The sequence below is a fragment of the Rhipicephalus microplus genome, chromosome 3 (genome assembly GCF_043290135.1).
Source record: "Rhipicephalus microplus isolate Deutch F79 chromosome 3, USDA_Rmic, whole genome shotgun sequence".
NCBI lineage: Eukaryota > Metazoa > Arthropoda > Arachnida > Ixodida > Ixodidae > Rhipicephalus > Rhipicephalus microplus.
Genome location: NC_134702.1, coordinates 62,433,867 through 62,457,915, shown reverse-complemented (window position 1 = coordinate 62,457,915; position 24,049 = coordinate 62,433,867). Strand labels below are relative to the sequence as shown.

At 39.8% G+C, this 24,049-nt stretch overlaps 1 protein-coding gene across 1 annotated transcript in view; it reads left to right on the top strand.

Moving 5' to 3' along the window:
• LOC119161141 (uncharacterized) overlaps nt 1-23,399 on the top strand; it is a 41,436-nt gene extending 18,037 nt beyond the window's left edge. Inside the window, exons 12-32 of the mRNA XM_075889638.1 lie at nt 1,318-1,395; nt 1,859-1,982; nt 3,185-3,249; nt 4,146-4,223; nt 4,518-4,641; nt 5,149-5,213; nt 6,104-6,181; nt 6,920-7,046; nt 7,809-7,873; nt 9,297-9,374; nt 10,298-10,418; nt 11,181-11,245; nt 12,784-12,861; nt 13,149-13,269; nt 14,297-14,358; nt 16,425-16,502; nt 17,193-17,313; nt 18,187-18,248; nt 19,644-19,721; nt 20,874-20,988; nt 23,216-23,399. Coding sequence (XP_075745753.1) covers nt 1,318-1,395; nt 1,859-1,982; nt 3,185-3,249; nt 4,146-4,223; nt 4,518-4,641; nt 5,149-5,213; nt 6,104-6,181; nt 6,920-7,046; nt 7,809-7,873; nt 9,297-9,374; nt 10,298-10,418; nt 11,181-11,245; nt 12,784-12,861; nt 13,149-13,269; nt 14,297-14,358; nt 16,425-16,502; nt 17,193-17,313; nt 18,187-18,248; nt 19,644-19,721; nt 20,874-20,988; nt 23,216-23,226 — 1,794 coding nt within the window. The 3' untranslated portion in view covers nt 23,227-23,399. The remainder of the gene's footprint in view (nt 1-1,317; nt 1,396-1,858; nt 1,983-3,184; nt 3,250-4,145; nt 4,224-4,517; nt 4,642-5,148; nt 5,214-6,103; nt 6,182-6,919; nt 7,047-7,808; nt 7,874-9,296; nt 9,375-10,297; nt 10,419-11,180; nt 11,246-12,783; nt 12,862-13,148; nt 13,270-14,296; nt 14,359-16,424; nt 16,503-17,192; nt 17,314-18,186; nt 18,249-19,643; nt 19,722-20,873; nt 20,989-23,215) is intronic.
• Nucleotides 23,400-24,049: the final 650 nt, after the last annotated feature.

The following is a 24,049-nucleotide window of genomic DNA, read 5'->3' as shown; positions in this document are numbered from 1 at the left end:
AAGTAAGATCTCTTTTTTTTTAATTTAGCAATAGTGCACAACAAGCATAGAATTTTAAAGCATTACTTTTTATTGGAGAAAAGGCCTCTGAATCCTGACATAAAACATCCAGAATGTTTATTTGCCGCCAACCATATCAGTCATTAAGCTAATAGTTTGTTGCTTCATTTTCAAATTTTCTGCATAACGCAAAAGACTCAGCAAGCGTCCCATCCCAAGAAAGCGCACCCTGCCCGCTTTCGGAAGATATTAAATATGTGCCACTGACTGAGCACCCTTCCTCCTTTTCCACAATTTTTTTTTCAACGCGTTCTTTGGCACAAAGCCTAAAATAAGACCATTTATTTGCAATGTGTATTATGCTTTCTGTATGGCTTTATACAATTTCAACCATTGTCATTATTTTGTGTAATGTTGATTAGGCTATCGCTGTAAATAGTTTTGCATGCCCATTCCTGCTTTGATCCTGGTAAACAGGGTACCAGCAATAAATAAATAAATAAATAAATAAATAAATAAATAAATAAATAAACGGTATAGTAATTCAAGTTTTGAGAGTCCCTAGACGTTTGCATGACTTCTTAGTAGTTTTATATTTGGTGCATTCAGGTCGAATTTGGAGTTCTCGCAAATAGTTGAAGTAGTTGAAAAAAAAAACGTCTTTCCTATCTGGCCATAACGGACATTGAAGTCCAGGATTCCTTTCAGTTCAGAAAAACCTCCAAGTGCATGCGTACCTTTTTCAGACGAAACAGGGGTGTATTTTTTAGTTCCGCGCGCCAGGTTTGGTTTGCACCGGAACCATGCAAAGCTCCCTCTGCCAAATTTTGTTAGATTAGTTTTCACCAAAGGGGGGGGGGGGGTGCTTGCTCGGGAATAAAATATAAATAGTAAAAGAAGCAATCATTTCATGCATTCTCCTAAGGTAAGGTTAATACATAAATATTGCATCGTTATTCCTTAAATATTCTATATATTTACAATTTTTTAAATTGAATTCAACGAATGAAATTGTTGCAATGAAAAATCACTCAAAATCCATTGTTGCTGGCGTCAATGTCCCGACTAGCAGAATTGTCTTTGCCAAGGCAACAACTGTTGCTGCTTTCACAATAATAATTTTTCTTGGCGAAACGTTGACTCCAGACACTACCTGTTCAATGATTTCTCAGCAAGCTTTCACGTGTATCTTCCTAAATACGCATAGTATACGATGTTGTACTAGTATTGAGCTCCCTTTTTTATGTACGTAATTTTGTTGCATCTTTTCTGTTTATAGAAATAAGAGTTGCTGTCCATTTTTGTATTATATTTCAGGATTATCCTTACAACAACTGTACATTTATATGCGAAGGGGATGAAGATGTGTCGCTCAACAGTAGGGAATTTTGTGTCGTAAGTATGCGGGTGGCTAGCGTAATTTTATTTAAGCACCCCTTTTGTTAATAAAGTAATACGTTTAAGGGTTCATCATTTCAAAGAATGACAACATTTGCATGATCTTGTATATAAAGTTAGTGACCATCTTGTTTTCAGATTTCCAGCAGGTGTTTAGGCAGGAGAAGTGATCATTAGTCATGATATTCAGTCTAAGCAATAATGGTTGGACGTTGGTGTTGTTTCTTGTCCAGTCAAACATGAGGCCATCCTGTATGATGGTCCTCTTCGTAACACAGTGTTTATCTCCAAGGCTAAGGATACAGTGTTTTCTGTGAGCGATATTATTTGCGCTTCCATCACTTGAAATAAGCAAGTACATGCATAATGCTTTTGGTTTTCATCTTGACGATATAGCAAGAACACATCACTTCAACTCGTCCTTTCAAGCTTTTTGTAAACTAACAATGCATATTTACAGCTGAAACCAGCACCTCAAGCCCCAACGAAAACTGGGGTCAATGGAGGAGACCTGGACACTGCCGACTTAGGAGTCTGCGTAGGTGGCAAATGTATTACAAACAATATCCAGACGCCGGGAACAAGTAAGATAAATTCACGTGTTTTTCGCTCACATGCCCATAATAGCAGGAAGGCACAGTTAATGAAGGGAACATCACTGAGTGACTGCCTGTGAAAACCTGCACTGTGTGTGTGTGATGTGCGATGTGCGCTTCCTTCTCTATTTCTCTTTTTCCTCGTTTCCTCCTTTATTTTCCTCTTCCCACGTGTATGGCATCGAAATGGCCGTAGTCTAGTTAACCTCTCTACATTAGTTATATCTCTTCTCTATCTCTCTAAACCCTGTCAAGAAAACTTTTTTATTGTTGCCCATGGCCTCTTCAAGGCATGCATTGCCATAAATTTAAGGAAATATGGGATCAGCACGCACTAAAAAAATGGTACCATTCATAGAAATTTACACCATGGGGATACTAGCCACTGTCATAATCGTAAAACAATATAAAAACTTCGACATACAAACAGCAAACACTATAATGTTTAATAAAACTTGTAGCTGGGCGAGTTGGTTCATAATACTGGGTAAACTGGTGTGCGCACAAAAAACAGACAAACGACAGCAGAGAAGAGACAGGGACAAGCGCAGTCCCTGTCTCTTCTCTGCTGTCGTTTGTCTGTTTTTTGTGCGCACACCAGTTTACCCAGTACTATAATGTTTTTTTACGTTAGTTTACTCTCTGCAATATCAGCGTGATCGCACTGTGGGTCAATTATGAAAGCATGAACAAGAAATCTTTGTCTCCCAAAGGCGTCGGCACGACTTCTTTTTTTTTTTTTTTGAAGGAGGAGCTAAGCTATATTGCATCAGGGTGGGAGCAAGGGGTAGCGCTGGTTTGGCGCGTGGGGGAAGGGGTATGATTTGGTATGGCCTGAGGGGGGGGGGTGCAAGTAATTCATTCACACGCTGCTCTGTCAACGCGCATGTCATTGAATATTCTAAAGCTGGATTGTGCTAATATTATTGAGAACTGACACACATTGATGGCAAAAAAAATTATAGAGGTTATTATTTTATTGTGGTTCTGAAGAAACAAAGGAGAACGGAAAGATAACTTGCCGCTGGCAAAGACCAAACCTCCGACTTTCGGATAACACATCTGATTCGCAGTGAATTTATGTCTGTTAGAGCTTATTTAAATTGTGTGTAACAAAATAACAAGTGCTTTAATATCTGCTCCTTTCATAAATTGTGCTGAATGGGATTTTTCCTTGTTTTTTCATGTAGCTAGAAAACCAGGACCCCCACGTGATACGAATCCAGATTGTAATGCTTGGAGGAAAAATCTAACGGTAAGCACCAGGCATAGCTGTGTCACTAGAGCTCGTTGTCTTGATATACACACCTCTCACGCACGAGATGCTATAGACCACGTTGACTCCCGCCACAGTACTGCCACGCGAAATCTAATTGCGTCGTGTTATCTTTTTGTACAACACAGCTGTTTTTAAACCACCGGTATAAAGACTTATCCTGCATCTCATGTTCTACTTGCAATGTAGACACATTATTGTCTATCTGCGGCCAATTCTGTTTCCTTCGCACGTTAACAACATCATTTAGAACCTTATTGTATAGCTTTAGTAGCACGTTTGGTCGTTTTTAAAAAGCTGATTTGTACTAGATTATTCTACGATCAAACAATAGGTGTTATAACCCAGAGCGGAGATAGTAAAGTGAGCCGAGATATACGCCTCTAGGTTGTATAAGTCGATAAAATAGGGAGTAAGCCTTTTTAGTATCGGACTCTCTTCAGTCTTGAGCGATAGCGACATACGACCACTCGTCATTTTCTCGTATCGTCAAAGGGCTTCAAACACCGGCTTCACTCAACCTACTTTCACTCGTGTGCTAACTCAACGTCGCGCACGTTTCAGCTCTTCGTCTGCGGTAATTTACCGGTACAGTGGGTTGAGATGGTTATTCAGACATCCCCTACACCCTCCGGTCATTTTTCGCATGTATCTTTTAGGTACGAGCAATTAGGAACAAATAATTGATTGTCAATAATTTTAATGTAGTTAAAGATAGGCATTGTGCATAAAAGTGATTGCATCAGCATTTATTTTTGTACAAGATGCATACATGATTTTTTTTAGCACGTTGGACGCAGAGCTATTGCAAACAATCAGCATGAATTGAGTCGCATGTTTAGTTATAGCTTCCTCGCTTTATTTTTTCATTTCAGAATTACCTTTATCGCAACTGCATGTTTGTATGCGAAGGAGATGAAGAAGTGCCTTTGAGCAATAAACAATCTTGCGTCGTAAGTACGGTTTATTGAAAGTATCTATTATCAAATAATAGATAGCCTCCCCTTTACGATGGCTTAACGCAAATGAGTATAACAAGGCAATAAATACCTATGGGTACGCTTTTATAGGGCATAAAATTTATCCAGGAATACAGTATCCTGATCGAGCAAGACTATTAGCGCGTTGAGTATTAAAGAAGCAAAAGCTGTGTGAGCCTTTTAAGTTTGAATTTTGTAGTGAGAAACAGAGATACTCCAATACCACAAACCGATACATTTTTTTAACTTTCTAACTGAAATTTTCAGCTCAACTCGACATCTGAACAGGATACGAAAAATCAAGTAAACGGGGGAGAGCTAGGCACCGTAGAGATGGGATACTGCAAAGACGGCAAATGTGTTCCCTTGGACAACAAGGCACCGATTACTAGTAAGATTTCCAACTTGTACTTCCTCCATTAATGAAAATTGTCTAAAAATTTAAAATCAACTAAGGCGCACAAAGGCACAATCGAAATAATTGCAATGTGTGCCTCGCAGAAGACATTCAGGGGTGCCATGAGGCCACAAAGCCATTGATGATACAGTGATGAGCAACCTATGAACGAAATACTAATATATACATTTTCACACTCCGCTTAGGAACCCTTATAGGGACGATAGAAATTTCTAAATAAATCCCACCGTGTGGCTTTTCCCGTGTTTCTCGAGAACTAAAAAAAATATCTTGTTGAAGAAAGCTGTGATACTTGTTAACCAGTATTCATTACCTAATGAAACATCCGAAAAATGTGACGTTACCTGTTACAATCACGATTTCACGTTTTTTTTATTCATAACAAGACATTTGCATTCACAAAAAACACCGTAATTTTTAACCTCCTGAAGCGTAAGAACACTTCGACGTCACTCTTTTTTTTTTCTTTTTTTTATGTAGCTATAAAGCCACAACCTCCCAAGGACAAGAACCCAGATTGTTACGCTTGGGAGAAGAATCAAACTGTGAGTATCACACATCGCGTTCTCTATCGTGTTGGTCGTAAACATCTTTGCTTATGCAGACCTCGTTCATTTGCTTGCTGGGCTTCCTTTGCTTGTCGACGTTCGGAATGTAGAGGATTAGATTGTTGATGCAGTATAACCCGAGTGTATATGTGTTCCAGCGATAATCACATAAGTGCGCTCCATGAGCTTTAGTTCCTAGATAGCTGCTGAGCACTGTCCTTCTATATTCGCGGGACTGTTTTCAGAAATGGAAAAAAAAAAACGTGTGATTGCTATTTTTACAGCGCTGCTAATTTCCGCCAGTACAGGCGGAAATTAGCAGCGCTATAAAGATAGCAATTAAACTACAGGCCGTATCAGCTTGACATGTAAAGCTTAAGTGCGCACTTCGAATACCGGCCGTGGTGGCGGTACCTCGATGGAGCGAAATGCAAGAACACTTGTTTACTTAAACTCATGTGCGCACTATGATCACCGACCAGGTGTTGAAAAAAATTGCGCAGGTTGGGCAGGAGTGCACCCCTTTTGTATTGTATTAGTGGCGTAGCTTTGTCGCGTAAAACAGCAGATATTAGGTTATTTCTCCGAACGTGTGGTATAGAAATTACATCCGCACTTGTTTGTACTAAATCCTCTTAAGGTACCACTGTCGTACGTACGAAAATTTCAGCTGATCTTCTTTCCCAGCATACTATTAGTGGAGTCGTGACGATGTATAAAGAAGTATCCTACGAGAGAAAAAAAAAAGACAACGAATTATAGACCCAGTTTCATTCCTGCTATGTACAATTTTAGTTCATATGTAGAACACCTATCATTGTAATGAAGCATATCATTCTGTGTGTTTACCAAATAATACTGTTTTGTACCAATTTGTTTTGTTTCAGAATTACCTATACCACAGCTGTACATTTGTTTGCCAACTGGATGAAGAAGTGCCATTGAACAATGGACAATCTTGTGTCGTAAGTACAGTTTTAAGCATGTGTTTTGTAACACACTTCGTCCAGGGGGAAACTTAGTTCGGGAAACACTTCATCCAGCTGTCCCATAGTAGTGTGCCTAGTACCCTAAAAAGTTGGCTTTTTTTCTGCAAAATAAACGAAAAATGCTGTTGCCTAGCCTTTAAGTGTCCTTTCAGGAATGTTGAGGGTGATATGTTTGCTTCAGTGGCATCTCGTAGTTGTGTATTATCGGCGTCAAATGAAACCCGAACATCGGCAAGCATTCGGTGCAGTCTGGAGCGCACCCTACAGTCATCAACATTCACAGGCACGCGCATCCGGTTTTGTAGCACTGCACATGTATGCGCGCTTTTCCATGGTGATCGCTGGATGGTGCGGCCGATAACCATCACGGAAGCTTGTCGCTGCTTGGGTTTCATATGCCGCCGATAGTACGCAGTAGCCTACACTTTTCCTTTATTTCTAACGCTTAAACAACTGCACTTGCCTATAGCTTGCCTGAAATGTTATGACGTTTATACATTTTTATTTGTTTGGCGACCATCATATTATTACATTTTACTATGGTTTTGTAACCTGTCAAACCCAAAGAATAGGGAAGTTTACAAGGCGGACAGCTACTTAGAGATCTTATACTGAGTGCATTGGCAGCATATATAAGATTTTATGCTCCGATAGTTAAAGCCTGAGTTGCTTGAATACTCCAACTTGCTATTGATATCTAATCAAACATTTCAGATTAAGCCTGCATCTACATCTTCTTCAAAATATGCAAGCGAAGGTGGAGAGCTGGGAACAGCTGACATTGGACACTGCGTGGATGGCAAATGTGTTCGCCCGAACAGCAAGGTACCTATGATAACAAGTAAGACGCCTTCACACTCACTACAATACAGTAACGAAGTCAGAAAATGCATAAAATAGGAATGATTTACTTTTTTTTTTCTTATGCCGCCTGTATTAGCTTACGTCCGATGTACTGCTTTTATGATATATCATATTATCTTTATCATGTTTCGCACTTCCTGTCTTTCGAGATACAGTAGGGTTGGTTATACCAAAAATATTAATGCGTTTATTACTAACCATCTTGCTTCCTTCCCCTGCGTGATGTCCTCGGCTTTTAATGAAGTTTAAAAAATGAAATAAAATAAATAGTTAAATGCTCATCATCACTTTCACCGGGCATATGCAAGTGTTGTCAATGTGTACAAAAGATCTTAATTGCATCACCACCTGATGGAGTGCACAAACTTGACAAATTCACTTCATTATTCAGTTTTAGGTAACGCATAAATCAATCACTTACGGCATGTTAACACGTTAAGAGCAAGCACTGGAAGAAAAAAAAGTATGGTGAAAAAAGTGATTGTGTGCTGGCCCTTATACGGCGTGTTACATTCCCTCATTGTGACATGCTCACATAAATAAAAACTCGCTGATAGAAGAGTTACAGATATCTGGTACACTGAAACGGCATGTCAAAAATTTCTGCGCCTTTGTTTGATATGAGCCTTTTTTATCACATTCCAAAAGACATGATGTATCATTTTCGTATAGTAGCGCCTTCAAGCGTCCGAAATATTCAAAACTGTGTTACACTACCTTGCCTTCATTTCCCGTGTAGCGAAACAGCCAGGACCCCCACGTGACACTAATCCAGATTGTACTGCTTGGAGGACAAATCGAACTGTGAGCATTGTGCATTCTATTTTCAAGTGTCCTGTTTGTCTTTACGTAAAGCAATCCTGGAAACTGTAGGTTTAAGATTTTATGATGGTACCGGCTCTTGCACTGTGCGCTATACCTACATTGTACTTTGCATAGTATAAAAGCATGTATTATTATCATATACTTTCAATGGTAATACTTGACTTACCCTTCCAAGGCAATAAATTTAACTTAAGTAGACCCTTTTAGCGAAAGAAAACACTAGTAACAAGCTTCATCATAACATTTCCTTGGAGCTGAACATCTACATTGACTAAAGTTGTCTGTGCGGCCACCGCAGATATGATCGTTTGAAGCACTGTCCGATTCTAGGGGCAATTCGCGCAATAGCGTCCCTGTGAAATCGCAGTTGTTCCATAAACATATTTTGCACAGCATTCCAGGCTTCCCTCTACTGCTTGTCGACCTGAGGGAAGCAAGAACGTACACGAACGATTATTTGCACATATATGTTTCACGGTGATGAGTCATGTGCAAAATGTTCGGGAAAAAACACTATGCCATGTACTCTTGAATATATGTTACATGCTTCATATTGCGGTTACAAGTTATCAATCACCTCGCATGTTTCTTTGATTGTGTAAATAAATCTGTAGACCAACATTAGTGAACAAATTACTTGCCTAATTGACTAACTCGAAACAGCAAGCACGAACCTTCAGGAATTGTAACTATATAGTCCTCTCTTGAAAATAAGCTTCCCGATAAGAGGCGAGTGCAGTTTTATGTAACACCTTTTTAACGTTAGCTTAACTTAAAAACACCAAAGCTATAGAATACACGCAGCACAGTCACTGGAAATGCTGGAATAGCGGCAATTCTAGAGCCGGTCGTCAACACCTCTGGGTAACTACTCAGGTACACTATCAGGGTGCCCACTAAGCCACGAGTTCTATTTTTTGCGATATGGGAAATCCCGTGTCGCTGTTCATCATTTTTGGCTAGAGTGAGGTAACCACTACATACCTGTAAAATGGTATGATCAATTTGCTGATGAAGTGGCTGATGGCAATGAAGAATTATGGCTGAGCCTTTTGTCATGGGTCGGAAGCCTGCACAGACCCATACGTTATCCAGGTCACATCATGTAGACTCTCGCCCCGCCGCGATGGTCTAGTGGTTAAGGTACTCAGCTGCTGACGCGCAGGTCGCGGGATCGAATACCGGCTGCGGCGGCTGCATTTCCGATGGAAGCGGGAATGTTGTAGGCCCGTGTGCTCAGATTTGGGTGACGTTAAAGAACCACCGGTGGTCGAAATTTCCGGAGCCCTCCACTATACGGCGTCTTTCATAATCATATGGTGGTGTTCGGACGTTAAACACCACATATCATTGTTATTCGATGTGTTTCATCAAAATGTTTTTCTCATTTTTCCTGTTCCAGGATAATCTCTATCACACCTGCACGTTCACCTGCGAAGGAGACGAAAGAGTGGCTTTGCAAAATAAGGAATCTTGTGTTGTAAGTATGCGCACTTATGGGTTTTTTTTTTAATTTCCACGTAGCCATACCCTTACATTTTAAACCCCTCACTCCCTTGTAAGTGCAGCACTGGAAAGTCGAACAGCCTCGATTATTTTATATGGTTTTGATGAGCTTGAGCGCCCCACGTAGATAATTTAATCTGCAACTAAGGCAGTCACCAACAATAAATCTCCGATATTTGATGGTACTGTATCAATGTCAATGCACTTTGCCACGCCACTTATGAAATTAATGAGGATCTATCTATCTATCTATCTATCTATCTATCTATCTATCTATCTATCTATCTATCTATCTGTTTTCACCCACCTTTTTTTTCTTCACATTTACATTACAATTCGGTCTAATAACTTCCCTTATACTTTCCTTGGCATTATCGTCTGTTAGATTTCATTATTATTGTGTCCAAACACGAGAACCCGAGCTTTTAAGTATACATTTCTTTCGCATATAGATAGATAGATAGATAGATAGATAGATAGATAGATAGATAGATAGATAGATAGATAGATAGATAGATAGATAGATAGATAGATAGATAGATAGATAGATAGATAGATAGATAGATAGATAGATGGATAGATAGATAGATAGATAGATAGATAGATAGATAGATAGATAGATAGATAGATAGATAGATAGATAGATAGATAGATAGATAGATAGATAGATAGATAGATAGATAGATAGATAGATAGATAGATAGATAGATAGATAGATAGATAGATAGATAGATAGATAGATAGATAGGATTCTACGTGGGACAAACAGAAATTGCGAGATTTCATTCTGGCTAAAAGAACTGGTGATACGATTTTTATTTCGTTTAATACTTTGAATGTCTATTGCTTTACTACATTAGTTGTGCATTTCTTTAACAATATAATGGGACATTTCAGCGTCAACCTTCGCCTGGGTCACCTTCAAAACATCCAAGCAGAGAAAAAGACCTGGGAACTGTAGACATGGGACAATGCGTGGATGGCAAATGTGTTCCGCTGAACAGCAACGCCCCAACGTGTAGGATCTCTTCACATAAGTTTTAGATTAAGGTCCTCTCTCACAAATTAGATTTTCTCTATACTTTATCACTATCAAACAATTGAGTGAAGTGTCAGGTAGCATGGCACAAAGATCTACGGTACTGCTCGTGTGTTGTACTTGTCTCCTAATTTACATTACTACCATCGTGTGGACCTACTTCAGTCTTTGTTTACCACTAGTGCATGCAGTGCCCTCTCAACTTGGAGGATAAATAAATAAATAACTGAAAATTGAAAATAAATAGGGACTCACTATCACTTTGAAGAGGCCGATACAAGCATGACTATCTGTATTATTATGCTATACAGCATTTGTCATACATCTGGTAGTTTTCTTGCTTAACTTTAACGTAGCTAGTTTTATTTTCTAGTTCAATTGTAACTGAAGCAACAGCCGAACTGATTTCTTAAGCACATTTCCCTCAAAGCAAAATTTTAGCGCTGGAAGAAAGAAAAACAAAGCGAAAGATACAAGGCAAAAGAAATTGTCTTCGTGATTCCCACCATAAATGCGATGTATCTGCCTGCACAAAGCAAGCTCGTTGAATAGAGAGATAAAAAAATTGCTACCTGGAAATGTTTAATAATTGACTGGCTAATGTATGTGACGGAATATCTGTGAGCCTTTCTTTTTTACGATATGACAAAAGACAAGAACCCTCACTTCGGTAGTGGCTTCTCTCAGCACCTGAAACGTTGAAACTGTGTGACGCTGACTTTCCATGCATTCCCCGTGCAGCTAAACAGCCACGACCTCCAAAGGAAACTAATCCCGATTGTACTGCTTGGATGACGAATCGCACAGTGAGTATTTTCTGCATTCCTCTCTTCTGCACTGTTCTCTCTGTCCTTAAGAATACTGATCTCCTTGGTCTATCTGCTCGGGGTTTTACGATGCTGCCTGCTGTCGTAAGGTGGGCTACCTACCAAGTAATTCACCTAATAGAATCGCATGTACAGTCACGCCAGTAGAACGGTAGTGTTTAACTTATTAAAGGCTCTAAATTTTACTAAACAAAAGACCTTTGGAGCCAGAAGCAATCATAAAAGCCTCATCAGTTTTCTTTGGCACTGGTGGCCTACGTTTGTTACACTTCGCCATGTAGTCGCCATAGATATCAACATTTGTCACATGGTCCAATTCTTTAGCCAGTTCTAGTGGCAGCAACTCCGGGTAACTGTCACTGGCATATAAATTTTTCCGCAACGGTCTGGGTCTTAGTTTTACTACTTCTTGCCCTCAAAACTTGAGCCGAACTGGCAAGAACGATTTCCAACAGAGTTTCACGGTGACAAAGAGTCACCAGCGAAACATTTTGAACATGTAGCCTTGTAGTCCGTAATACACTTCATATGGTAGCTATTATCATGAATCACCTCTCACATTTCTTTGCAGTTGCACATTTCTTGTATTGCTACACAAACGTGCAAACTTACAGTAGCCTCGTTTCCCAGGACAACAAAATTTATCCATTCATCTATTTAAGGTTCATTCAATAACTCCGAACAGTAGACACGAACCAGCAACAAATATAACTGTATTCCACCATCGTATTCTTTCTTGTATTACAACCTAAGCACCATAACTCAAGGAGGCATACATTACCGTTGCCCTAAAATCAACACGAATAATTGATTGCATAAAAATTTTGGACCATCTCCCCGAAGGGAACCACGATGTGATGCGAAGCAGCAGTTGTGCGCACGCCGTTGACCCGGCAGGAACAGGCGTCGACACGGGTGCCCAAAGAACGGTTAGAAGCGAAAGTCACTGGAGGCTTTACTCGAGCAAACGATTCTTTGAAGCGCAAAGCGACAAGACGCGGGTTGCGATTCGTGTAGGTTTCATCGCATATAAACAAGCCAAAATAGTGTTTCTATTTAGCATTGTGGCCGGTGGAGAGGGTAAAACGAGAGAGAAAAAACTGCGTTGAGAGCGGGTGGAGCAGACACACCGTAGGTGTGTTGGGAAGAGCCGGCAGCTGCTGCGGATGAGAGAGAGTGATGTCAACGCGCAGCTGCAACTTGACCTACTTGGCATCGTTCCAAGAACTGCGGCGAATGGGGGGATGTGGTGTGGCACGTTGACGTGGAGACACGCCGTGGGTCTGTCCCAATTTCGGTAGGAGGGAAATAGCACGTTGGTGCACGAAGATTTTTGAAGGGGGCGTGGAAGGACAAAGAAAAAGAAAATTATGTGATCCTTGGACTCGCCTTAAGTGATAGCACGATGGTACCTGCGATAATAATTTTTTCTTTACATATGTTATGTATTCACAAAGAGCAATTTTGCTCGTTATTTGCAGTGTTTCTTCCCCAAATTTTTTCTTTGTCGTTTCCAGGACAATATTTTTCACACCTGCATGTTCACATGCGAAGAAGACGAAAGAGTTGCTTTGCGCAATAATGAGTCTTGCGTGGTAAGTATGGCTTAAGCGCTGTTCCTTGTTAAATTTTGTCACATCTATTGAATGAGTAGCTGTCTCGACCACTTAGGGTAATCTTCGTATACCGAAGCAAAGACTATCCCATTACATGAACTTTAATTTGTTGTGCAGACTTAAGTACACTTGCATGACATTGAATGACCACCTTAATTATGAGAAACACATTTTTCACATCGAAATTATAACTTTTGTTGTTTGAACCGTGAATATGTTACATTACATCCTTTCGAAATTTTCCACATCTTAATTGTAACTTTCAGCTTCCGCCAGCCTTTGGTTCTACTAAAAACCAAGTCGAAGAAATTTCACCTTCTGTGAAGATAGGAGTCTGTGATAACGGAAAATGTGTTCCACGGGACAGCAAGATACCACCGCAAAAACGTAAGATTCGTTCATCAAGCTATTGTACCCCATAACACTTTTACATCATCAATAAACAGCGTAAACTGCACTTTTGTAACCTCGTTTGTCTCTTAACTGGACGCATAGGTCAAGTGCAACTCAGTTGTTAGAAAGGTTCGAAACATCATTTACCACAGAGTGGCATGTTTTGTGTCAATCCCACTTTTATGTTTTTCATGTTTGTTTCCTTTGTTACGATAGAAGTGGTAGATAGCGCTGCTACAAATCTAGAAACCTCTGCTAAAGATCAATTTCATATAAACAGAAATACTGAAATCGCAAACGTTATCACTTCATAATAGTCGTAAATGTTATTACGCATCACATACACCAATGTCATTAGGTAAACAGCTCAAACATACCCACAATATTGTAAATATACTGTCGTGCACTTTTCCCAGAAAACAATATTCAAGAAATAAACTGATACCTACGTCGCTAAGAACCTTAAACTAATCATCAAGTGATCATTCTTAATTTTAGTTCAACTAAGATTTTAATAAAGGCAGAATTATTGATGGTGTCTTGAGGACAATATACGCCAACTTCACTCTGCATATAGTTTCATGTTTTGGGCGGTAATTTCTGTTACAAAATTTGAGTATGAACGTCCAAATATTGCGATTCATTCACGAGCACACACACACACAACACAGGCAATAGACTGTTCAAAATGCCAAACAAAACATTGCGGGATATCGGGAAAATTATAGCTCATAATTTCGGTACTTTGTAATTTATGGACAGTGTTTACATGAAGATGTATGTTGTAATTTATTACTTTACCAATTCTGTTGGTCTACAAAAAAAGACCGTAGGGGGACGACGCAATAATTCGTCTTCACTGGAGAGAACTCAAATCTTATCGCTCCAGGTGCCGGTGTCTATAAACAAAAGCCTTGTAAATGGGAAGTCTATATATGCCTTGTGAATGCAGCTAATTCCCTCATACAATCCTTTCCCAAGCCTAATGTTCTTTTTATTTTTTCCCTGTTTTGTTTTTCAGCAATACCTGGTCCACCAATTGACATTAACCCTGACTGTAGTCACGTGGACGATGACATTGGTGTAAGTTACAATTTACACTTATTCTTTTTCAACTCGTCAAATATTTCACGGTATTTTTCGACATTGCTAGCTCACACTTAAAAGACATTCACAATGGGTTTTCTGCACAAGCTTATGGCACAGATCTTCAGGGAGGAAATGTAGCCGTCATCGTCGAGTGCCTCAACACATAAGGTTAACAATTATATCACGCATTGTATTAGCGAAGCTGTCATTACGGAAATACTGACGCTTGTACTGCAGCTGTGTGCATTGATGTCGTCTTGTGATGGCCCCTTGACCTCGAAAAGTTGATTGCTTACAGCTTTCACGCCCGGACTGTTTTGAACACTCGCATGTAAGACATTTTGGGGACTCAGAAGAACGCCACGCTCTCGAAACGAAAGTAGACAATCTCGCCATCGAACTATGAAGACGTGTACATTTATAAACCTGCTCTCACATCCCGGCCAGCTCACCAGCCGAATCTAATACACCGCTCGTGACACGCTGAATAACCTTGTATAACGTGTCAATACAATACAACAACAACGTAGCCTACAAGAGCAGCATAACACATATGCAAGGCACCACGATTACACGATTACAGCGTCGCCTACGTTCGATATACCACGAGTAGTCCATGGGAAATAGCCCACGGTGTTGTGCCTGTGCTCGCCGCACTTCGTTGCGTGGGTCTACACATGGCTACACAAAAGGACTTTTTTGTCTCTGCCCGACACCACACCCAGGTCTTCAAGGTTGTTCTTCGCTTTTTTAAGGACACTGGACTCGACAACAAGCTACAAAAGCCACCGGCCACGTCCTAGTCATGGAAGCCATTTTTCTTTTTCTCCTCTATTCTCCACATGTTTAATGTTCTCTGTCTATTTCACCACAGTCGCTGAGCCATGCTGCGAACTGGGGTCTTTTCCTTTCCTCAGCCTCTCCTCTTCTTCCTCATGAACTCACCTTAGGAGACGTCCGTCCACGCAAGCCACAAACACCAAAGAGGCTCGCTGCTATTTTCTGTGTGGTCACTTAGGTGGTGCTTCTGGCACCGCCACGCTGAACCTCCACCACGCGAGTACCGCATCGCCTTACGCTCGATGGATTTTTAACCCAACTGTGACTTAGCAACGAGACGCGCGTGCGACATGAGATGCAAACGGCTTCACGTGGGCTGATAGCAACCCCAAAGTATCTGAATAAATCTTGACGTTACTTGACTTGAATGGCAAAACAGTAATCGGCTTGTGCATGTAAAGCATTTCTCAAATACGGTAGTGTTTTATATTGGTATTGCGGTTACATACTAGGAAATCTCGCGAACAGTTGTAAGGCACAGCCAATTTTTGTCTTCCTAACATAGCACATTGTGAAAGTGAGAATAATTTCATGGTTCTGCATATTATGAGGAAGAACTTCATTCTAGACGAGCTTGAGCTGGCACACACTGATGATGATATCTACAGATGAGGAAATTATACAAATGGTGATGACACGTCCAATTGATAAAGAAGATTCGGTGACTGCGCTCCCAATATGTATATTTTTACTTCTCGTTTTTAATATTTAGGAATTGTTTTTTAGCCGTGTAGATTTTGTCAAATTCCCAGCATACTAGAATTAGTGACTAATATTGGCGATAACCTTAATGACATCTCCAAAGGCGTAAGGCCTGAATGCTTAGTTATCGGACAGTCGCTTCAAATGGTGGAAATCTCTTAGAGGATGACAAATTTACCCAAAGGCATGTTAGTAGTTTACAACACACGAAAATTCAAAAGTCGGTAGTATTATTTCTATACCATATTTGAAATAACTTTCTTGAAGTAGATTCCCGAACGACCCTCGACAATAATTGCATGTCATTCCGCCGTCGCAAGCCAACTCGATCCCACGCCTTGGCGGTTTCCATCCTAGACACACCATTAAGTTTCTTTTCTGAAGAAACCAGAACTTATAGGTTTTCTTGGATTACTTAGGTAAACAGAGGTCTATAGCCGCTCCTTCTTTGACGTTCCACAGGTTTCTTATGATTTACCAAGCTTAATACTAAGACGATGCTTGTATATTTTTTTCAGGACTATGTTTACCAGAACTGCACGTTTGTTTGTGAGGAAGATCAAGAGTCCTACCTGAATAGCGGTGAGAAATGTGTTGTAAGTATGCGGAAGTTCCGACGAACTCGTTTATATCTGCGACCATTTTATGGTGAAGGTCTTTATTTTCTAATAACATGTGGAATGCAACGACGCCGACTCCTATCATTTCGATAAGCATGGAATAAATTTTGTTTGATGTCAGGCTGCATCAGCTGACCAAGAAACAAAACTGGTGACAAAAAAAGCCGCGCCACATCATTTATTGTAGCATACGACTTTTCTGATAGTTTAACTATTAGTATTATTTGTATAATCATTATACCAAATGCTGTTTAACTGACTGCCTTTGTTCTTTCACTCTAACTAAACCCTTAGAAGGCAGTAAATTTAGGAATCATTTCATTCATGGTGCCTACTGAAGGCTTGCAAGCACTGGACGTAGAACATCCAGTAACTACAGTGAAATGTGATACACCTGAAGTGCTGGGTCCACTGCTATTGAACGCAGTAGTGTAGATTGAATTCAGGTGTATTTTTATTTCATGTTTGTCTCCTGTTCTATCTCTCTCTTTGATCCCTCAATGCCCTTTATCTAGTGTATGATAGCAAACCGGATGCTCGTCTGGTTATTCTTCCTACCTTTCCTTTCCCTTCCTTCTCAAGGATGTTTTCGTTTTTCTTACACCTATTTATGCTCACAATGAAAATCTAAACCTGCTGGACGACTTTTTACTTTCGCGCTTAAAGCTTCAAGGCCAACATCAAGTCGCCATTCCAACTTCGTTGCAAACAAAGTCAACTGCTTTTGCTACGGGAGTCTGCAAAGAAGGACAGTGCGTTTCGGAAAATGCAGTTATACCTCCAAACCGTAAGTTGAACTGTCATTTGTTTTGCTTCTGAAAACATACGCAGCATATACCAGTGTTTGCCAGCTAAACCATTCAATTACAACAAGTTAGCTATTGAGTATGCTGAAGAATAATGAAGTTTCGCGATATTTACCTACCGATACCTATGCTTAGAGTTTCCAAAATGAAGCAAATGAGGAGTCATTATGTGGTTGCTCTTTGTGACATGAAATGATCTTTTGTAGGCCATTGCACACAATGTAGAGTTTGCTTCCCGAAAAAATATCCATTCTAGCAAATGTTCCTGGACGTGCTTTCGCTCTCCCGAACTGACCACTTATCAAGTTTATTGAGTTCTCTAACGCTTTTAATAAACATTCTAGATATTTCTGTCATTTTTTTACAGCTTACATGGCACCACGTTCGCGTGGTTGTTCTGCATATGTTATGACCTCCATGCACACGCGAAAATCACAATTTGCAAGTAACATGAATAAGTAACGTATCGTCTATGTATATTTAGACGAAGTTTGTGATAGAGAAAGGTCTGTACGTCACTCCGTTGCCCCCTGATCCAGCAACAGATAATAACGGCACAGTTGCTTTTAGGAGATGGCATCAAGACTATTCTTACATTTGTGAACATTGCCCATTAGTTTTGGAACATAAAACGCCACATAATTATTACTATTACTTTCCTAAACAATTGTAGTCGCAGAAATATAGTTAGGTCCTTTCATGTTGCGCTCTTCGACATACGGAAGCCAGTAAATGCGGCATGCTTATTATCCAGTAGAGCCTTCCTATATATGTTCCAGCTATATTATTAGAGCGTTAGAATAGCGAACCTTCAATATGCACTTTTTTATGTTCCATTTTTTTGAAACAACTAGAGGGAGGACCAAAACCACCCCGAAGGAGTCGTGATTGTGAAGCTTGGAAGAATCGGCGTATGGTATGTGTCCATAGGCGCGTCAAGAGTTCCTAATTTATTTATATACTTATTTAGAAAACCTCAAAGGCCTCAATGAGGAGTTTTGACATCAGGGTTGGGATATTATGAATACAATGTGTGAAACGCGTAGCCTGTACGTATTGCCTTGCTAATTCAAGACGATTCAGCATTTGTATGCCTCTCTGCCAATCGATACGCTCTTCTGCCTTAGTCATAAACCACATGCTATTTCGCAAATTGTTGAGCTTTGGATTCACAACAATCCTGTCCCAGTTTATCAATTTCTTACCGATTTTATTTTAACACAAAAGGACAATAGAACTACCAAACCAGCTGTGAATATGCGTTGCTGGCTGGCGGGACATACATCGAGTATTGAGAGCGACAAGATCTTCAACTGAAGTAGGGCACGCTTTCATGTTGCGAATACAATAATAAAGATTCGACATTTGTGGCAAGTTTCTCGTTGTTTGATTGAAATTCCAGACAAGTGGGGATGTCTGAGGTGTGCGCTAAAGACCAGAACGCACATAATTTCACTTGCAAGGCTTCAGTAATGGAATAACCTGCAAGGACATGTATCAATCTATCTGTAAAGAGGACAAAAACCGATACTTCATGTCATATAACTTTCAAATGCTTCGTCCAGTGTACGCGCAATATATATGTAATAATATTAACTTACAAATAAAGCTACTTGTGTGTAATGACGATCACAGAAGGTGAGCATGCAGTCAAGATAGCTTTTTTTTTAATTTGAATAGAAGCAATAAGCACTTTTGAATTATTTTGAATGAGCACTTTTGAATGTATTACACTTGAATAAGCACTTTTGAATGTACTGTATGAAAGTCCACTACCTTTTTTTTATGAAATGAACTATCTTGCTTGAAAGCATACACTGCAAACAGTGATTATATCAATGACTTCTTCTGGGCTTGACAGCCGACACTCGATACTCCTGAGTGACTAAGAAAATTAAGCAATGTAAGCCTGGAAGTTCTTCTACTTTGTGAATTGTAGCAATGATTATAGCTATGTTAGCAGCAAATAGGCAGTAGACCTAAGAGTCGTCTATTGGAGTTAGGTTATTTCACAAGACCTCGTTCAACCGCATTTTTTTTTCTTACTATAACAGCCCGTCACAGAAGTAAAAACCTACCGAAAGTGAACACCATAAACTCCCGCTGAAAGTTATCGCGGCTATGCGACATTTCGCACTTTCTCAAATGCACGTGATTTTTTTTTTTTTTGAAATCGAATATTCGTTACTGCGCCAATGTGTCAGATGAGTGAGGAAATACGCAGACGTTAGAATTGCCTGAAGAAAGAAAAAAACATTTGTTTTTTGTAACTTCGGTAAAGATTTGTTATGTGGACAAATTTTTCTTCCAGAATTACGGGTATCGGAAATGCTCATTTTCTTGCGAAGGGGATGAAATGGTGTACTTAAAAAGAGGCGAAAAGTGTGTGGTGAGTAAATTTAATGTCAATTTTTTATTACTTCTGTACGACTCCGATGTATTGCTTAATGCGCCCTAAAGTGCCAATCTTTGTAGTATTCCAGGAGCCTTTTTAATGAAGTGTTAAAACAATTTTAGGTGAGCTATTTTTTGCGACTGGGGCTCTGGCCATTAAAATACTGTATACTGCAAATATTAGCGTAATAGGTTATGGTGGGATATGAAGATGGTGCTGTTGTTGTCTGTGAGGTCAAATAAACAAATAGGACATCCACTGGGTTAGCTCATTCAGTACAAACGGGTTTTTGTAAAGCAGGGTGAGATATGTCGCATGTGTTACTTAAAACGTCTTGAACCACTTTCCCAAGTAATTATGGAACGACTTCAGTATCAGAATTTGTTTTCTCACTAATTTATTCATCCAAAAAATTCTCATTCCCTGTTATAGCGCCGGGCTCAAAAAATTGTTTTGCCCTGTTAAATGATTGCCGTGCTATCACAAGCGTCAGCTTGTCTAAAAAGCAGCGTTTTGGCACAGCTGTTCAGGGCACCCTCTCTTGGATGTGGCCTCTCATGCACCCGTAAATATTTTGACTATAAGCCATGAAATCATACTTGACGAACAAATTGAGTGATCGAAATTGACTTATCGTTGTACGTACTAGATGCTTGATTTGATGTTCTGAAAACAAAATTTTGAGACATGTCAAAAGTTGCGTAGGTTTCCCTGGTATGTATAAACAGATCCAGTCATGAAAGTGATGTCTAATGTGTCGAAATAACCAAACGTTTAAGAGGTACTTTGTGGCATGATACGAGAAATTTACCGCATTATTTCTTTGGTTATGCGTTGTATACAATGGTGGTGTCCAATTCGATCAGGTGATTTGTCCTAAAATACGTTTTTTTTTCTCGCAATTTCCCATTTGTTATCGCGGGTTGCGCCCACCACGGAAAGATGGCGCTATGCGAAACGCCGCTCGGGATATTGGGAACCTCGTTATTAGGTGATAAAGCATGTACCCTAGAATACCATTTTACAAAAGTGTTTATTTTATATGAGCTGCCAGCTATCGCGTTCATACCCTTGTATACAGTTTTCCACTTGATTGCTACAGTGGCTTTAAATTTAATATTTGCTTTTTTCTCTTAATGATTACAGCTTCCAAAGTGGCATACTATAAATTCTTCAAAGAAGAGTAGACGCACTCGTAGAAAAGGAATCTGCGAAAATGGAGTATGTGTTCTTAGAAACAAGAACGTGCCCCCGCATAAAGGTGCGAATGACTACAAATCCCTCCTATTTACGTATTTTTGTGTCTGTGTTTTGTTAAGGGTAACGATGATCAAGTAAAACAAGGTAATCGCCGAGAGTACGTGATAGCAATGTATAATCTTCAATGAAGGCTAGACTACCTGCAGCTCGAGAATACGTACTACAGCTTCTTACTGCTAAATATATTCCCATCACAGTAATAGAAATTGCTTTACACTAATAGAAACATCAATGCCCTAAAAGTTGACAATCTGTATTCTTTGTAAAATATATTTAGTAATTCTCTCCCGGTTTTTCACACACAATCTTGCCATAGTTCAATGAAATTGTGGTGCGGGCATTTTCTTAAGCGGTGGAGGGAGTTTCACAGGCCCGGAAACTGACGGGAGAATTTTATATTCTGACAATAGGAGATGCTTGTGTTACCCAAACTTCCATTTCTTTAGTGGACTGTAAAATTAGGTTCTTGCGTAAGGTTTTGCAATTTGCCGACAATGACACGGCGATAATTGTTGCTGGTACGTGGGTGATTGCGTATATATTGATCCGTGCCTTCTGTGTCCTTGTGTAGTTAGAGCGCAACCACCTATTCCGTTCAGGTATCGTAGTCAACTTGGTTTAAAAGCTTGCTGATACGAAAGCATCTAATTATACCCAACGGAAAAGCCAGAAACAGACTTGCCCAGAACACATCAAAGTAATTAGTGCTACTCAATAAACCATGCCCCCATATATCACGCTGACACACTTTGACGGTGAGCAAATCATTTGCGAAAGGCCTTTCCGGACGTTTATGGGTAAATCAGTGAAAACCCAAGGTTACAAAAAGGAAAACATGATTTGTTGACATCTGATAAGAAGCATATCTTAACTCACGATGGGCACTCGCCATTTTGAATAGTTAGAAATTATTAATAGTCGCCATAATGAATTCTCGTACACAGAAAATCCACCAACAGGAGCACTGCTGTTGCATCGATTACACCACCAATGCCGATGGGAGAAGTAATTTCGCTTTAGATCTAACTTTCCACAGTACACATATGCGGTGCACATATGCAGTCAAACCTTTACAGAACACCCGGTGAAAGTCGCCGTGTATCGCAGGTGAAAATACTTCAATTTAGTCGCTATGTAGCTACGAATGATCACTTCCAAAATGCACCTACTGTTTATAACTGCACGTGGAATTTAGGAGTTCTGCGATTTTTACTGTTAGTATATCATAAATAACCTGTTCCCGTTTCATCTAAGAGAAAAAGCTGTCAAGACTCATTACGCAAGGTACTCCTGTATGCCACAATACAGCTAACACCTGTAGGACACTGTAAAAGCTAACAACTGTTTTGGGCACTATGATTCATGGTGACACCGCGTACAATGTTTACCTGTCGCTCCTTCTGACATCTTCATGGACGCTACGTACCGTTGCTACTTACTATTTTTACGTGATGTTCAAACGTGATGAACAATTTGCCCTTAAAGTGTTCACCGGTCTCATGTGCGTAACGTGGCAATGGCTAAGTACGTGAACCACGGCACCAACCTACCAAACCATATCATCGTTTATAGCAGTTTACCAACTACGAAAGTGTCCCGGCATGTACTGGCAACGCCTTCACGTTGGCTTACCGCACCAAGCTCACCGTCTTTTGAATAATAATTCAGAGCGCGGACATTCAAAACAAGACTATATCACAAACACCTATGCCACAACAAATAGACGACTACTAAAAAAGTGATTGACAAGAAAAAACACTTTTTTGTGTATGTTTTGTCTAAGGCACATTGAGACACAGATACGAAAGCCGCTATTGTTGCGCAAAGAGTATTCTTTATGTTCCTTCTTCTTGTATTGCACACAAAATGTGACCATATTAGAAAGCAAAATGAATAAAAAATAGTGACCAGCTCATCATCTTCTTTCGAATATTCACCAAATTTAGCCTTGATCTTCGTTAGCCTAGTAACAAGACTTTTCTGAATCCAACCTAAGTATCAGAAAGCGCGCAGCCAACATATCAATTGTACCTGCATCATAACAACTTGCGTACAAACTCACGTAACAAAATAAATGACGCCACTTGTGGTAATGTTCTTAACATTCTTCTAATGCGCGTTATAAGTTTAAGCTGCATGATTGGGATAGTGTTTTGACTAAACATTAAATATAACTATGAATGAGCTTGAAGGCATGAGAGTTCGATTATCTCTTTTTTTCTTTGCAGCTTCCGAATAACCAAGTTAAAGCATCTGTTCTCGCTTCCTCTCAGCAAGAGCTGCCTACAAGTGTCTGCGTACAAGAAAAGTGTTTTGCTAACAACCATATAACGAAAACAATTTGATAGGATACATAGAAGAAAATATCTGTCTTTCTCCCTTTCATGTAATAAATAAATGGTAGCCTGTTTACATTAATGTAATTATTTACCTTACAGCCATACATTTGACATTTGCACCTTAGATGTTTACTACTCATATATTCAACAAAGTATGAAGCGTCGTGTGCAAGTAAATTTTTTTTGTCCTCTTGTATCGGTCTGCTCGGTCCTTTCTTCTTTACCGTTAGTACTATACCTTGTCAACTATATACGACAAACCAACTTGCCAAATCTTCAACACTTACAGGGGCCCCACCTTGCAGCTTCTCTTATTAACCATCAGTACCGAGTTTTTGGGTATTGAATGAGAGCTGACGTTACACGGTGATGATCATTTCGTATCTACGACAGAGAGAAAACTTCGACAGTAGCAGTGGTTGTGTAAATAATCTGGGCCATTTCCACAAAATACTTAGTTCAATCAGTTTGGTTGAAAAATGACGAAAAGGCCTTAAAAGAAACCAACATTACGAGCAGGCATAATATGCTACACGTTGTGCCATCGAACAAAGATGTCGCTTGTTGCAGCCAAACTGAAACTAGGTGAACGACGACTATCTCCTCGTCATACACACCAAAAGCGAAAACCATGCTGATGAGATAGTGCGCAGATTTTCCAAACCCGGGTCACACTTCATTATAGCCAGCTGATTGATTTTTTCGACCTTAGCAGCAGCAATG